The sequence below is a fragment of the Brachycentrus maculatus genome, unplaced genomic scaffold (assembly GCF_059751285.1).
Source record: "Brachycentrus maculatus isolate JH-2025_06_01 unplaced genomic scaffold, ASM5975128v1 h1tg000216l, whole genome shotgun sequence".
Lineage (NCBI taxonomy): Eukaryota > Metazoa > Arthropoda > Insecta > Trichoptera > Brachycentridae > Brachycentrus > Brachycentrus maculatus.
In genome coordinates, this window is record NW_028280967.1 from 222,428 (window position 1) to 237,290 (window position 14,863).

Below are 14,863 nucleotides of genomic sequence, written 5' to 3' on the forward strand. Positions count from 1 at the left end.
CTTAGGTTTTACCTAAAAAGATCTTTTGCACAGTAAAAAGTTCAATAAGTGGCTTGATATTTATTTATAAAACATTGTATTATATTTTAAAACTTTAAAAACGTTCTCCTGAAAAATCTTTTTTATTTATTTATGACTTTCTTGGAATGAGTGAGCGATATATGAACCAATTTTGAAATATCGTTCTTGAATCATTAGAACTTCACTAAAGACATCTATTGGTGAGATGAAAAAAGGTTTTGATTGAGCAGATATTCTTTTATTAGCATGTGAGGTCCGAATCCTGGATTATAGTCACACACATGAGAAACGCCAGAAAATTTCATTTTCATTTTTATTATTTAAGCTTAAAATTTGACCAGATAATTTATTTACAACATTTTGAGCGTGTCCAAATACTTGTTCACAAAATCTGGATTACAGGAGTTATTTTCATTTTTTTGACACTCATCAAAGATACTAATAAACGAGTTTCTTCTCAATAAAAAGCTTCTTTTCATCTCACCAATAGATGTCTCTAGTGAAGTTCTAGTGATTCAAGAACAATGTTTCAAAATTGAAACAATGTAACCTAAAGCGTCTCTTAGTATGTAAAATATTATGAAAATAACGTTTCATAAACAGAATTCTATAATTTATTACTATCAATAAGATTACAACATTTTGAGTGTGTCCTAATACTTGTTCACAAAATCTTGATTATCTCCAATTACAGGAGTTATTTTCATACTATTTTTTAACATCTCATCAAAGATGAAGAAGAATATGGAAGTAAATGCCCAGAATTCCATATTCTTCTTCATCTTTGATTAGATGTTAAAAAATAATATTTATAATATTAATTAGATTCTGATATAAGTATATTAAATTATGAAAAAATGTATAACATAACATCAAATGTATGTATTGTCACAAATATTCCAAACAGAATACTAATAAAAAATTTGCATAATTTATATAGAGACATTTTCGTTAAAAAAAACTGACTTAAGGGCGCTTACACAAACGTAAAATATGAAATAAAAATATAAATTTGTTTTAAAATCAATTAATTAATTATAAAATGGAAAATCACTAAGTGAGTGCTTCAGATATAAATGATATGAAAATGTTAATGATAGATAAAATAAGTTTTTTCTATGGAAAATAAAGTAACTATTGAATTTTTACAGAGAGAAACATCACACAAAATTATGTAATACATGATTTATCAACAGAGCACCCGTCAAAAAATATCTCTTGGTCTGAAACCTAACTAAGATACATTCTGCCTCCCACAAATTGAAGCTAGAAAATGGATATGGTCAAGTCACAAAGAACCATCATCTCATGAGAGATGTCGATAGCAGCGACTTAGAAATCCTTACAACGTCTGCTAACTGAATGCATTGATAGTTTGGAAGCTTTTTTGAAAGAGGCTGAAATAATAATGTCAACACATCAAAAATATATACAAGGAGATCGCTTGGTCAATCTGGAAATGGTAAAGACACACAGAATTAAAATCTGGTGAGATGATAAGAATAGCGACCAACGGGTTCTTGTAGCGTCTGCCAACAGCATGCATGGATGTTTTGGAAATTTTATCTAACGAGACTGAAATAATAATATCAAGACATCTTTACATAAATACAAGGAAATCACTTAGTGGAACGAAAAGCAGTAAAATCTACATAAATATATAGATATAAAATCTGATGAGAGGTGACAAAAGAAGCAACCAAAAGGTTTTTTTGAAGTCAGCCAACAGCTTGCGTGGATAGTATGGAAAGCTTCCTGAAAGATGCTGAAAGAGTAATGTTGAAACATCGTACAAATGATCAAATATCACTGGAAGTCACAATTTTAACCCGCTCATCTTAATTTCCTTCTAAGCTACTGAAAACACATCATGTCTTCGATCTCCCCAGTCACAAACCTTGCTCCGCAAACGTGATGATCTCGCTCGTTCTTCCGTAGAAGTCGTCGTAGTCCGAGTAGGCTTCGTCGTCCGAGGACGTGGTCGAGGACGAGGAGTACTGCTGCTGGTGATAGGGCGAGTCGAAGGTCTCCTGGGCGGGGACTCCGCCCGCTCTGGACAACGTGTCCATCACGAGGTCTCGGGGCAGGGCGCGCTTCACTTGGGGCTTGGCTTTCAGGCCCAGCTTGGTCAATATCTGCAGCTTTATAGCCTCGAGCCTGGAAAGGAAGACGTAAAAATATCAGTTTAATTTTTTGGACCAAGCTAATTTTTAAATGAGTATCAAATGAAATTATGGATGGACGAATTAAAAAGATTGCATAACGATAGACGTGTGTTACCATTAATTATTAGCTGGTCATCTTACAACTGCCTAGATATAAAATGCACCCAAGACCATTGCATATATACAAATTAAGAAAATTAACGCTATTTGAATGTTTAACAATAGGTACAAGTGTAAAAAGTGATCATTTGAGAAAGCCAAATGCCAAATTTTAAGCCCAAGGATGCTCAGACTTATGCCTTTTTTTCATATTAATAAAGGTAGATGTTTCATCTCATTCACGTAGAGACACTAAATTTTTTCTTTAACTTGATTTTTTCTTTGAAAATGTGAATTTGGATCTTGAACGACTTACAACACTTTTTTTTATAAATCATAAGTCAGGAATTCTTGTACGAGCAGAACTGGGTTGAAAGGCATTGTGGATAATAAGGTAACTCAATAGATTGTAAAGAGATTCCAAAAGCTGTTGCACTATCAAATGTGCTTTAGCCAAAGGTATCGGCTACAAAAATGTAAAATATCTATTCATTCATACAATAAATATTGATAAATATTGATGAACCAGGAATTATTGTACTAGCAGGAATGGGTGGAAGAGTATTTTGGTCAATAGGGTAACCCAAATAGACTGAAAAGAGATTCCAAGAGCTGTTTCAACATTCCCCACTGATAGCGGGTAATATCGAGTATGCCTCACATGATAGCATTTGTCATTTTGTAATTTTTGTGGGCCTGTCGATCACAAAAAGTCCGAAATCTATTCACACAAGCAACAAATAAAAAAAATGATGAGCCAGGAATCGGGTGGGAAAGTATTGTGGTCAAAAAGGTAACCCAAAAGAGATTCCAAGAGCTGCCAATAGACTGTGTAGAGATTCCAAGAGCTGTTGCAGTGTTTAGTGTGCCTCACCTGATGGAGTCGGCCGGCCGGGGTCTGGCGCAGCCCGGGCACCCCGCCACAGCTCCGGCGGCCGTGGCGCCCAGCGCGACCAGCAGCAGCGGCAGCGCCAGCAGCAGCAGCCCGCCCATCTGCGCGCGCATCGCCTCACCGCTCGCGCCCGCCCCCCGCGCCGCCGCCGCCCATCGCCCCCGCCACTTGACCCGATCCAGCACCCTCTCCCCTCTCCCCTCTCCCCCCTGGCGAGCCTCCTCAATAATTATTACTGCTTCGATCGCGACGACCAATAAAATCAACTCCAAGTCCCTCGGCTCTTCTCCCGAGTTCTGTCGGAGATACAGTCTGACTTGTTCGACCCCCTTTCTTTCCGAATCACTTTTCAACTTTGAGCTGGCTTTTTGTTTCTATTTCCAATACCTTCTCTTCTTGCTTATAGACTTCACGCCTGTGACTTCACGCACTCCTCAATAATTATTACTGCTTCGATCGCGACTATCAACTAAATCAATTCCAAATCCCTCAGTTCTTCTCCCGAGTTCTGTCGGAGATGCAATCTGACTTGTTCGATCTCCGTTCTTTCCAAATCACTATTCAACTTTGAGCTGGCTTTTTGTTTTTTTTTTTCCAATATCTTCTCTTCTTCGTTCTTGCTCGTAGACTTCACACTTTTTTTATAATTATTTCTAGGGAAGCTCACGTAGCGTTAGGTAAGGTTACGTAGCGTTATATGGAAGATTGATTCAATTAAGCTATAAGTTACACGCTTATTCTATTCTAATAATTCAAGCTCTAAAATGTTTGGCACAACTGTTTAATATCATAATTTTGACACCATATTTCAAACGTCTGTATATTTGGTCCAACCACTAAATATATTTCCTTACAATCCAACGGTTTATCTCGCAAACTCAATTCAACACGATCATCATCCGCGCACAGCGCTGGTCAACCAAAAGCATACTGACTCGTCGCTTATCAAATCAAAGGTAAATATTTGACAAGAGCACTTCGATTGGTAATCTTCAAATGGAGATCGACTTCTGCGAAGACGGATTCGTAAGCACTTCAAATTAAAGTCTCTCTTCAGCGTGCACCTTGACTAAAATTACTCAACATTTATCACTTAATTAATTTACGATTTAAGCAGTTTACTTTAAAACAAGTAACAGTGAATTCAGCTTAATGAAAACGAACAAGATATCAACAAATTTACTAACCAAGTCCTTATCACACAATTGACAAGAAAATTGACCAAACGTAACAGTAACAATTCCCAAAAACTATCTAAATATTTCCTAAGGAGCTTTCCCTCGGCGCATGTCGACTGCTCTGTGCGGAGAACTGTAACAGATCCGGTGTTTCTTACAGGTACGATATGACAAACTAACTCTCTCTTTTCCTGATCCTCGCTTGTAAAAAATCTACGTTTATCACTACGTAGCTAACTTACAACACGTAGATATGTCTGTTACTTTTTACGCCTTCGCCTTATCTTATGTCTCGCCTCCGACTCTTATTGTCTCCATTCAGACTGTCCTCTTTTCCTTACGAGTGATCTGTTTTCGGTACCAATGGCGCCTCCGTGCGGCCGCTTTTTCGTCTGACCGTTTTGATAGTGATTCTGTCGATGACGGACTCTAAGGCCTTGGTTTCCATGTGTCAGGGCTTCGGTCCTGTTTCCCCCGAAACTACTCGGCTGAGCTAACAGGGCGTCTCGTGACTAGGTACCGTGAGTCATCGGAATCTGGAAAAAATATAACGCTATTAGTTAAGACAGATATTTTGTCAAAATTGTTTGGGGTGATCAACTATTTCAAATACTTGAAAGTGGTCAGATCAAGAGTCATAATAATCGGCGGGTATGTATGAGGAGATTCATAAATATGAAAAATTAGTCAATGTTATTTTGTCAAGATTATTTAGGGTAATCAAGTGATTCAAGTACTAGGAAAGGTCAAGAGTCTAAAATTTAGACTTTAAATAATCGGCGAATATGTATAATGAGATGCATTTAAACACCGTAAGGTGTTTGAAAATGTTGCGGGATGTATCAAAACAGGTATCAAAATAGATTTTTAGAAAAAGTGCCAAACATTAAGTAAAACGTAAATTAAAAATAGATATTATCACAAAGTGACTCGAGCCGAATCACTAAATAAAAATTTAAAGGCAAAAATACTCTATCTTGTCAAAGGCATGAGTTCATACAATTCAACGATTCTAAGTTAGCAATATAGTTACTTTGATGTATAATTTTACTTCTGAGTTAACGTAAGATACGAGTAGGAGTTGGCATGTCATAACTTCAAGTAAATGCTTTGTTCTTCCTTCAAGCAAAGGGTCTACACCTCGTTCTTCCAAAAGTTTAACATCAAAATACAACCTGCTCCATATAAATATGCCACTGCAATTAAGAAATACAATTATCATTTAAGAACAACGAAAAATTATACTGTTTTTGAACATTGTATTATCCTCGCGATTAGTAGTAGTAGTCATTAGTACAGTTGGTTGAAATGCTGAAAGTCCTGAAAGGTTTGATATTTATAGGGGATTTTATTTTTAAATACAGTTAAATACATGAGGTGTGAAAGTCTCTAAGTTTTTTTATCGAATACACATTTCATGACATATAATAAAATAATTAACATAACATAGAAATGAATAAAAGAAAAGAAGAAATTAAACTGAAATTATTATTATAATTTATCAGGTAAAAATATCAGTATCCGTAAAATCATTCAATACTATATCAAAGATTCTTAAAATGTGCGTTAAAGAACAGCATACGATAAATTGCTTAAATATTTAGAAGAAAATGAACCTAGATCACTTAATTTACTTTGAATGAGGTAAAATTTTACACAATTGTTTTTTTTTTTGCTTAAAATGCCTTTTTTCTATAAAAATGTATTTTTTTTGTTGCAAACAATGTATATTTTTGATAAAAAAATGGTTATTAAAAGGTAAGGAAAAAAATAATAATTTTTTCAAAAGAAAAATTCCAATTCGTATTTATTGTTTTTAAAAAAAAAATGATTCAACAAATATTTTTCTTGTGCGGCCGGTCGCTTACTGAATTGGATATACTCCCAAACAATTCCCAATGTTTATAAACTTCGACAAATATTAAAATATGTTTTTTTTTGATAACATATTTTTTTGTAGAGATATTATGGAGTAGTATAGTAGCTATAAAACATACGAACAAAATAAAAAGTAAATAAATAAATATAAAATAACAAAATGTTTAGAAGGACATCCTGTATACGTTGTGTCGCGAAGGAAGCGAGCCTTGTCATAGGCGACCGCTTATCGGACAAATGTCAGAGCGGCAGACAAAATCGGAACCTGAGCGGGGACGAGACGGTTTATGTTACGTATCGTGAATGAGGGGGTTTATGTGTTATTCAATAGTAGGTACTCCATACTAGAACAAACTTTGAATAATATATGGAAACAATTATACAAGGAACGATTTAGTATATCTAAGTCATTATTTAGAAAATCCTTTTTAACCCCTTTATATATATATGTATATATATATATATATATATATATATATATATATATATATATATATATATATATATATATATATATATATATATATATATATATATATATATATATATATATATATATATATATATATATATATATATATATATATATATATATATATATATATATATATATATATATATATATATATATATATATATATATATATATATATATATATATATATATATATATATATATATATATATATATATATATATATATATATATATATATATATATATATATATATATATTTATATATATATAAATATTTATATATTATTATTATTATATATTTTAATTTGAGTGATTCTCTCATATTTTTTAGTAAAATTTTGTATTGATTAATAAAATTATTAAAATAAAATTTATTTATTTATCTAGATTATGACTAAAAAAGTATATATATAAAAAATTCAATCGAATCATATTAAGATAATTAATGTCTATCATATGGTCTTTGTGGAATAAATGAAACAATTTAGGAGCTATGAAAAATGAGTGTCTTTGCGTCTGGATTTGCAAAAAGGGATTTCTAGTACACTATTCATTCTCTGACTAGATCTTTTAATATTTTAAGAAAATAAAAGTTGGCGCACGAAAACAAATTTATTTTGACTTTCTCTGGGAATCGAACCCGGGACCTCCAGTACGGTAGTCAAATGCGCTAACCACTGCAGAGGCGGACAACAGCAACGCACGAAAGACACATTGACAGCTGACAGTGAAAGTGAAATATTGTATACCCAGAAGAATCGTGAAATTGTGAAAAATGAAGGGGTTATAAGTGAAGTAACGTCGGTGCCACAGTGTTCAATATGACCGATCTAGCTTTACTGAAATAATTTTTTTCATATTTTAATTTTACATATCAATGTTGAATATCAGAATTCCTTTGATAACTTTAAAAAAAATTTAATAAATTTAATAATGGTCTAATAATAATAATAATAATAATAATGGTTTAATAGTGTAATGATCAGCACGCTCGGCTACCGTTCTGGACGTCCCGGGTTCGATTCCCAAGGGGGGTAAAATAAATATAAGTGATTTTTTCACTGTCATATTTATTCAATATTACCCTGGACTAGTACCTGAAGCGGAGGGCTCATCACCTTTCCTTCATGTGTAAACGATCAAGATAACACTGCGTTTATATGACGCAGTGCCCTATGCACCATTGGGGTGCGGATGAGGGTTTTATTATTATTATTATTATTATTATTTATAATAAAAATATTGTAGCAATATGCTTTGTTTGGTTATACCAATAAACTTTTTTTTATTTAAAAAAATGTGTTTTATTTTTTTATTGCAACAAACTCTAGGGTGTTTTTCTTATAATTTTCTCGGCACTTTTTCCTAATTTTCACTAAAGGAAACTAAAGCCTACTGTATGGACTGACTTGTTACCAATTATTATTTCAATTGTTCATTAAATATTTTTTTATGCCAATAATAATCTTATCAGTATTAAAGTAGAACCATATAGGTCATATTACACACTGTGCGGTGGAGGGATGACGCAACCTTGGGGAGTCGTAAAGCGCATCGCAATATGCCCTACTTGGGTCGTGTAACCTTCACCTCGGTGCACCCCCTGTGCGACTCCCGACCATCCCTTGAACCTGTGCTTACCTTGCCAAGAGAAATTACGATCTATTACATATATTTACATCTCGACATACATGACGAACAATATGGAAGTCTGGGTATTTACAGGATTTTTTTAACGATGTATTTAATTTAAAATGACTGTTAAAACATATTATGATATGATATTAAAAGGAGAAGAGTGATTGAGAGAGAATATCCATTTAGGTGACATTCAAATAAGTTTATATTTATACTTGAATGTTTTTCGCAGATACTTTGTGGCACATTTTATAAACTTTATAAAATTAAACAACTTTGTTTGAACCACTTTTTTTTACTAGTACTTTTTAACCTACCGGTTTCGACAAGAACCTTGTTCTTTTTCGATATATATATATATATATATATATATATATATATATATATATATATATATATATATATATATATATATATATATATATATATATATATATATATATATATATATATATATATATATATATATATATATATATATATATATATATATATATAAAGGTACTCGCAGTGACATCCGTTGAAAAACAGAATAAAAGACGTAAAATAAAAGAAACAGAAACATAGGATAATACATCCTCCACAGCATGACTGGAGAGATTTCAAAATAAGGGCTGTCCTTTCAGCTCCGAGGGAAGTGGCTCAAAAGGCAAAGAGTGAAATGAGAAAAGTCATAGAAATAATATTCACAGCTAAAAAATGCTGACAACGCTAATATATTGTCACAAGGGATAAAATACTTTTGACACCGTATTTTCAGTTCCACCCTCCCCCTTATGCCGCTTGTGACAAATCGCACAGGCGAATATAATCCTGAAAAATATTTTTATGTGACCTCCACTCCGCTTTCGCGAAATTAACGAGTATTTATTGACAGGCTGTCCACATTAATAGGAAATTATTATACACTAGATAAAACATCTAAGCGTGTAAAATAGTAGCGCAAAGTTTGTTTTTTTATTAATTCATTTATTTAATATAGTTTCAATATTTTTATCTTAATATTTACTCGCTACAGGGCAGAAAGTGTTGTTTTTGCATTTTGAAGAAAAGGTATTGTTTAATTATTTTTTTAAATATTCTAAATATTTTTCAAGTGGAGAAAAAACCTTCAGGTTTTACCTAAAAAGATATGTTGCACAGTTAAAAGTTCAATAAGTGGCTTGATATTTTTTTTTTATATACATTGCATTATATTTTTTTACTTTAAAAACGTTCTCCTGGAAAATCAAGTTTTTTGATTTACGACGTTCTTTAAAGGAGAGAGCGATATGTATCTTTGGCTACAGAAAAAAAAATATAATAATGTATTTTCTTTAATGCAGTTTTTTACGTAGATACAAAAAATAATTAAAACTTTTATTATTAATTGATTTGACATTTACATTGTGGAATGACATGTTAATCATTAAAAATTAAATACTCGTATTCGACCACTAATTGAGTTTTATTTCATATTCCTCGACTAGTAATGAAAACTACAGATGTTTTCATCGACATATAGCTTTCTCCAAAGTTTTTTTTGGTTTTCCAAGAAAGTAGAATCCAGAGAAAAATTTAACAAATACTGGTGCGTTGATCTCGACTCCCCGTCCGACGATCTACAACCACTAAGGGTGGGGATAAAATATTAGTCTGATAGCACTCAACTCCTACACAGACTACTGCCCTACATACTAACTACTAATATAACCGAAGGTTACAGCGATCGGTTATTATTAACCGGATAATTTGGTTACAAAACTACAAGTGTGAAGGTCCTCACCAAATAGTTACATTTCCAATATTGCCAAAAAAAAACATTTAAATGCAAATCTGTTCTTATTTTTTTTTAATGTTAATGATATTAGTATATAGCCACTCTCACCGAGATTTTTATGTCTACCGGTTTTGAGACGTACCCGTCTCTTCGTCAGGACAATCACTTCTACAGCATGCAAACAATACCACCCTTCACCACCATAGCACCATTTACACACTTAAAACTACACATAATGTTTAACACATGCGATTTTTGGTCGACCCGAAGACCAACATGCACTAAAGTTTTCAGCACAGACATGCGTTACGAGCCGAGGTTAAACATGCACGAGCCGAGGTTAAACATACATAAAAATCTCGGTGAGTGGTTATTTACTAATATTATAAACATTTTTGTAAAAAAAAATAATTAAAAATGACTAACCACAAAGTAAATGCTTTCAATATTCATAATATTGAGAATAAGCAAATAAGATGCATGAACGTGGAAGAGGTGAAGAATGTTTGCAAAGACAGAGTGGTGTGGCGTTCTATTCTCTCTGCCTACCCCTGCGGGAAAGCGGCGTGATGGTTAGTTAGTTATATGCAAATCTGTTCTGTTTACTATATTCTATTAAAATCCCAATTAAAGTTGCAATAAAACGTGACCAACCTGCGTTAAACTAATATGAAATCATTAAATCGTACTAAAACGTAACAATTTTACAAGCTGGAATTCCTGATTACTTAAAATTATTTTAAATGAAATTGTAACGTTTTGGTGAGGACCTCCACGAGTGTACGTATATCTTACATTTCATAAAAGTCTCTGCTAAGTTATTGAGTGAAACAGGGTAATTTCAAATCGCCCCTGGAGGTCTAGGGTAGGATTTTAGGTCTGAAATTCTTATTTAAAAATGAAATAAGTTCAAACAAACCTAACAGCAAAAGGTGAACTGGCAGTGCACGATGAAGTCCTGGTTCTAACACTAATGTATGGAAGCAAAACTTGAAGTTGGTAGAAGAAGGATGAAAGTAGACTAAATGCAATCAAAATGCAATCTCTTAGACGAATGTGCGACAAAACGATGTGTGATAGATGTCCTAACGGTTTTTAGGCCTCAAACGCTTATCTGGAACTGAAATAAGTTAATAATAAAACCCTTATCCGCATCCCAATGGTGCATAGGGCACTGTGTCATATAAACGCAGTGTTATCTTGATCGTTTACACATGATTGAAAGGTGATCAGCCCCCCGCTTCAGGTACCAGTCCATGTTGATATTGAATAAATATTACAGTGAAAAAAAACACTTATATTTATTTTACCCCTCTTGGGAATCGAATCCGGGACCTCCAGAACGGTAGCCGAGCGTGCTGACCATTACACTACGGAGGTGGAAATAAGTTAAAACAAAGCCACTAATGTATGGAACTTAAACATGAAGTTGGTAGAAGAAGGACGAAAGTAGACTAAATGTAATCTCTCAGACGAATGTGCGACAGAACGGTGTATGTAGATGTCCTAACGGTTATATGACGAAATAATGCAAATCTGAGATAAGTATCATATCATATTGTACTATCGATAAAATTAAGAAAGGATTGTTGAGATGTATTGCGCATGTGAATTGAATGAGTGTTGAAAGAATAATAAACTTTTTAAACTTCTTAACTTCTTAACTTCTTACCTAGGGAAAAAATAAAAAAAAATCCTTTAACCACCCTCATTAATTCCTCTCCTTTCCTTCTCCTTCCCGCAAAATCTAATTTTTATACCATACCCTATTTTTAATCTCTGAATGTTTTTTAATAGTTATTATAACATAAAACATCTGTACCCGACGGATTCTCCAATTCTTTGGATACGTTGCGCGTGGCAACGAGGATAGCCTGGAACGACTAGTTGTAATCGGTAGCCTGGAGGGAAAGAGAGGGAGAGGAAGATCCCCACACAATGGACCGATCAAATTAAGGCAGCAGCAGGCACCTCAGTGGTTGGAGCGCTACGTGCAGCGCAGTCAAGGGATAACTGGAGAAGAATCATTGCTTCTGCAAGGGTCACAACCCTCAGCAAGAAGATGACAAGAAGATGACAAGAGAATGTGGAATTGTTTAATTAGTTTTTTCTAACGTAATTATTATTGTTAAGTAATGTAATGTTTATTATTGTTGATGTAAGTATTGTTTATTTTAACATTTTTTAATATGTAAAGCTGTACAATTCCCGAACAAATAAAATAAATTTATATTATCCACTGACACTTCGTGATGGAATTGCATTTTTAATTTATTATTAGATTAAAACCAATATTTTTAGCTTTTCCACTTTTTTATTTGACCAGCGACCGGGTTTCGTCGTTACCGACATCATCAGACTGGTGAGAGGCTTTACAAATTTGTATGTTATATATAAAAGAAGGCAGGAGTTGATAACCATGATTTGATATAATTTTATGAGAAATTAATTTAATTTTAGTGAATTTAAGTATTGTATGATATTTTAAATATTTTTTTATAAAGGTTTTTTGTATTGAAAGCACGATTTTATATAAAGTTAAAATAGATTTGTATTTTTTGTAAATGAATTTAAATTATGTAACGAGGTATCAGGAAATGCTGGTTGACGGCTCCTTCCACTAAGCTGTGGTTGTCCGGGGGGAGTCCGAAGTTCTCTGAAATGTAAATTTCCCGGCAGTCATTTCTTATCGACAAGACATTAAGGCATCTATTGTTTCTTTTCTAATGGGTAAAGTAAGGGAGAATGAATGTTTGTTACTTGATCATTTAATATGTCATAATAAAGACATATTAAATGATCAAGTAACACACATTCATTCTCCCTTACTTTACCCATTAGAAAAGAAACAATAGATGCCTTAATGTCTTGTCGATAAGAAATGACTGCCGGGAAATTTACATTTCAGAGAACTTCGGACTCCCCCCGGACAACCACAGCTTAGTGGAAGGAGCCGTCAACCAGCATTTCCTGATACCTCGTTACATAATTTAAATTCATTTACAAAAAATACAAATCTATTTTAACTTTATATAAAATCGTGCTTTCAATACAAAAAACCTTTATAAAAAAATATTTAAAATATCATACAATACTTAAATTCACTAAAATTAAATTAATTTCTCATAAAATTATATCAAATCATGGTTATCAACTCCTGCCTTCTTTTATATATAACATACAAATTTGTAAAGCCTCTCACCAGTCTGATGATGTCGGTAACGACGAAACCCGGTCGCTGGTCAAATAAAAAAGTGGAAAAGCTAAAAATATTGGTTTTAATCTAATAATAAATTAAATAAAATAAAATTAAAAATTAAATAGTCAGGTGTCGAAATAATCAAAGTGGTAGCTTCACATACGGTGTTTGAAAATGATGCGGAATGCATCGAAACACGTGTCACAATAGATTTTAAGAAATAGTGGTATTCACTTAGTAAAACGTAAATCAAAAATGGTTGGATTTGCCACAAAGTGACTGCCGAATGAAAAAATGAAAAATTCTAGGCAACAACACTCGCTACTTGTTTAAGGCATGAGTTCATACAATTCAATGATTCTATGTTCACTTCACTAGCGTTTCTCAAAGTCTGTAATTATAATCCAGGATTTAGACCTCACATACAAATGAAAACATTTCTGCTTAATAAAAAGCTTCCCTAATTCCACCATAGATGTCTCTAGTGAAGTCAAGACTTGTGTTTCGAGTTTGATCAATATATCCAGAAGTTTGAAGAATTTGACTAGTGTGGTTGTCAATTATGGGTAAAATTGGTGAATGTTACACGTGTGTAAAGTGATCGCTTAAACCAGCCTATGACGGTCGTAAGACCCGTAAATGCCCGGCCTTTATTTTATTATTCTTCATCATTTCTGAGATGTCAAAAATAATGTTAAAAATAACTCTTATAATTAGAGATGATACAGATTTGTGAACAAGTATTTGTACACACTCAAAAGTTTGTCCATTTTAACACTCTAAAAGACATCAATACTTATTGCACCATCCTGTATATACTCATATGAATAGAGCACTAACCCTATAATGATAATGTATAAAATATGAGATACGCAAATCAGAATATAACAACTTTCCGAGCCAAACGAACCGAAAACCTTTAAAAAATCCATCCCAATCGGCAAATCATTATCTCGTTTTTTCCGAGACACGGTGTACGTATTAATAAATATGTATGTGTGATGATATAAAAATTCTAAAAAAATTAAAGCCCATAACACAAAAATCTTGCAAAAATATAAAAAAAAGACTACTATACCATTTATTACATAACATTAAACCACGAGTGTAAGTCCCTCTCCAAGCACAAGAGCTCAGTCTCTTTTTTGGAGAGGCACAGCGAATCGAAATATAAAAGTTTTCCATATACTTATATAAATGTTTCAAATGTATTAAAAACTAACTAACTAACTAACCATCACGCCGCTTCCCCGCAGGGGTAGGCAGAGAGAATAGAGCGCCACACCACTCTGTCCTTGCAAACATTCTTCGCCTCTTCCACGTTCATGCATCTCCTCATACATACCCGCCGATTGTTACGACTCCCAACCTGACCACTTTCAAGTATTTGGCATACTTGGTCGTGCCATGTTTTTCTCGGTCTTCCTCTGCTTCTTTTCCCACTAACATTCGCCTCATAAAATTGTTTTACCGTTCCTTCGTCACTCATTCGTTCCACATGTAAAATAAAATGTACTTTGATTAAAGAAAACACTTGTTTTTTACCACTTGAGTTT

The 14,863-nt window shown here is 33.2% G+C and overlaps 1 protein-coding gene across 1 annotated transcript in view; it reads right to left on the bottom strand.

Moving 5' to 3' along the window:
• LOC148306956 (uncharacterized) overlaps positions 1–14,863 on the bottom strand; it is a 117,621-nt gene that overhangs the window by 31,016 nt on the left and 71,742 nt on the right. Inside the window, exons 2-3 of the mRNA XM_088264105.1 lie at positions 3,160–4,891; positions 1,919–2,178 (exon numbers count right to left, since the gene is read on the bottom strand). Of these exons, the coding sequence (XP_088120231.1) occupies positions 1,919–2,178; positions 3,160–3,290 (391 nt within the window). The 5' untranslated portion in view covers positions 3,291–4,891. The remainder of the gene's footprint in view (positions 1–1,918; positions 2,179–3,159; positions 4,892–14,863) is intronic.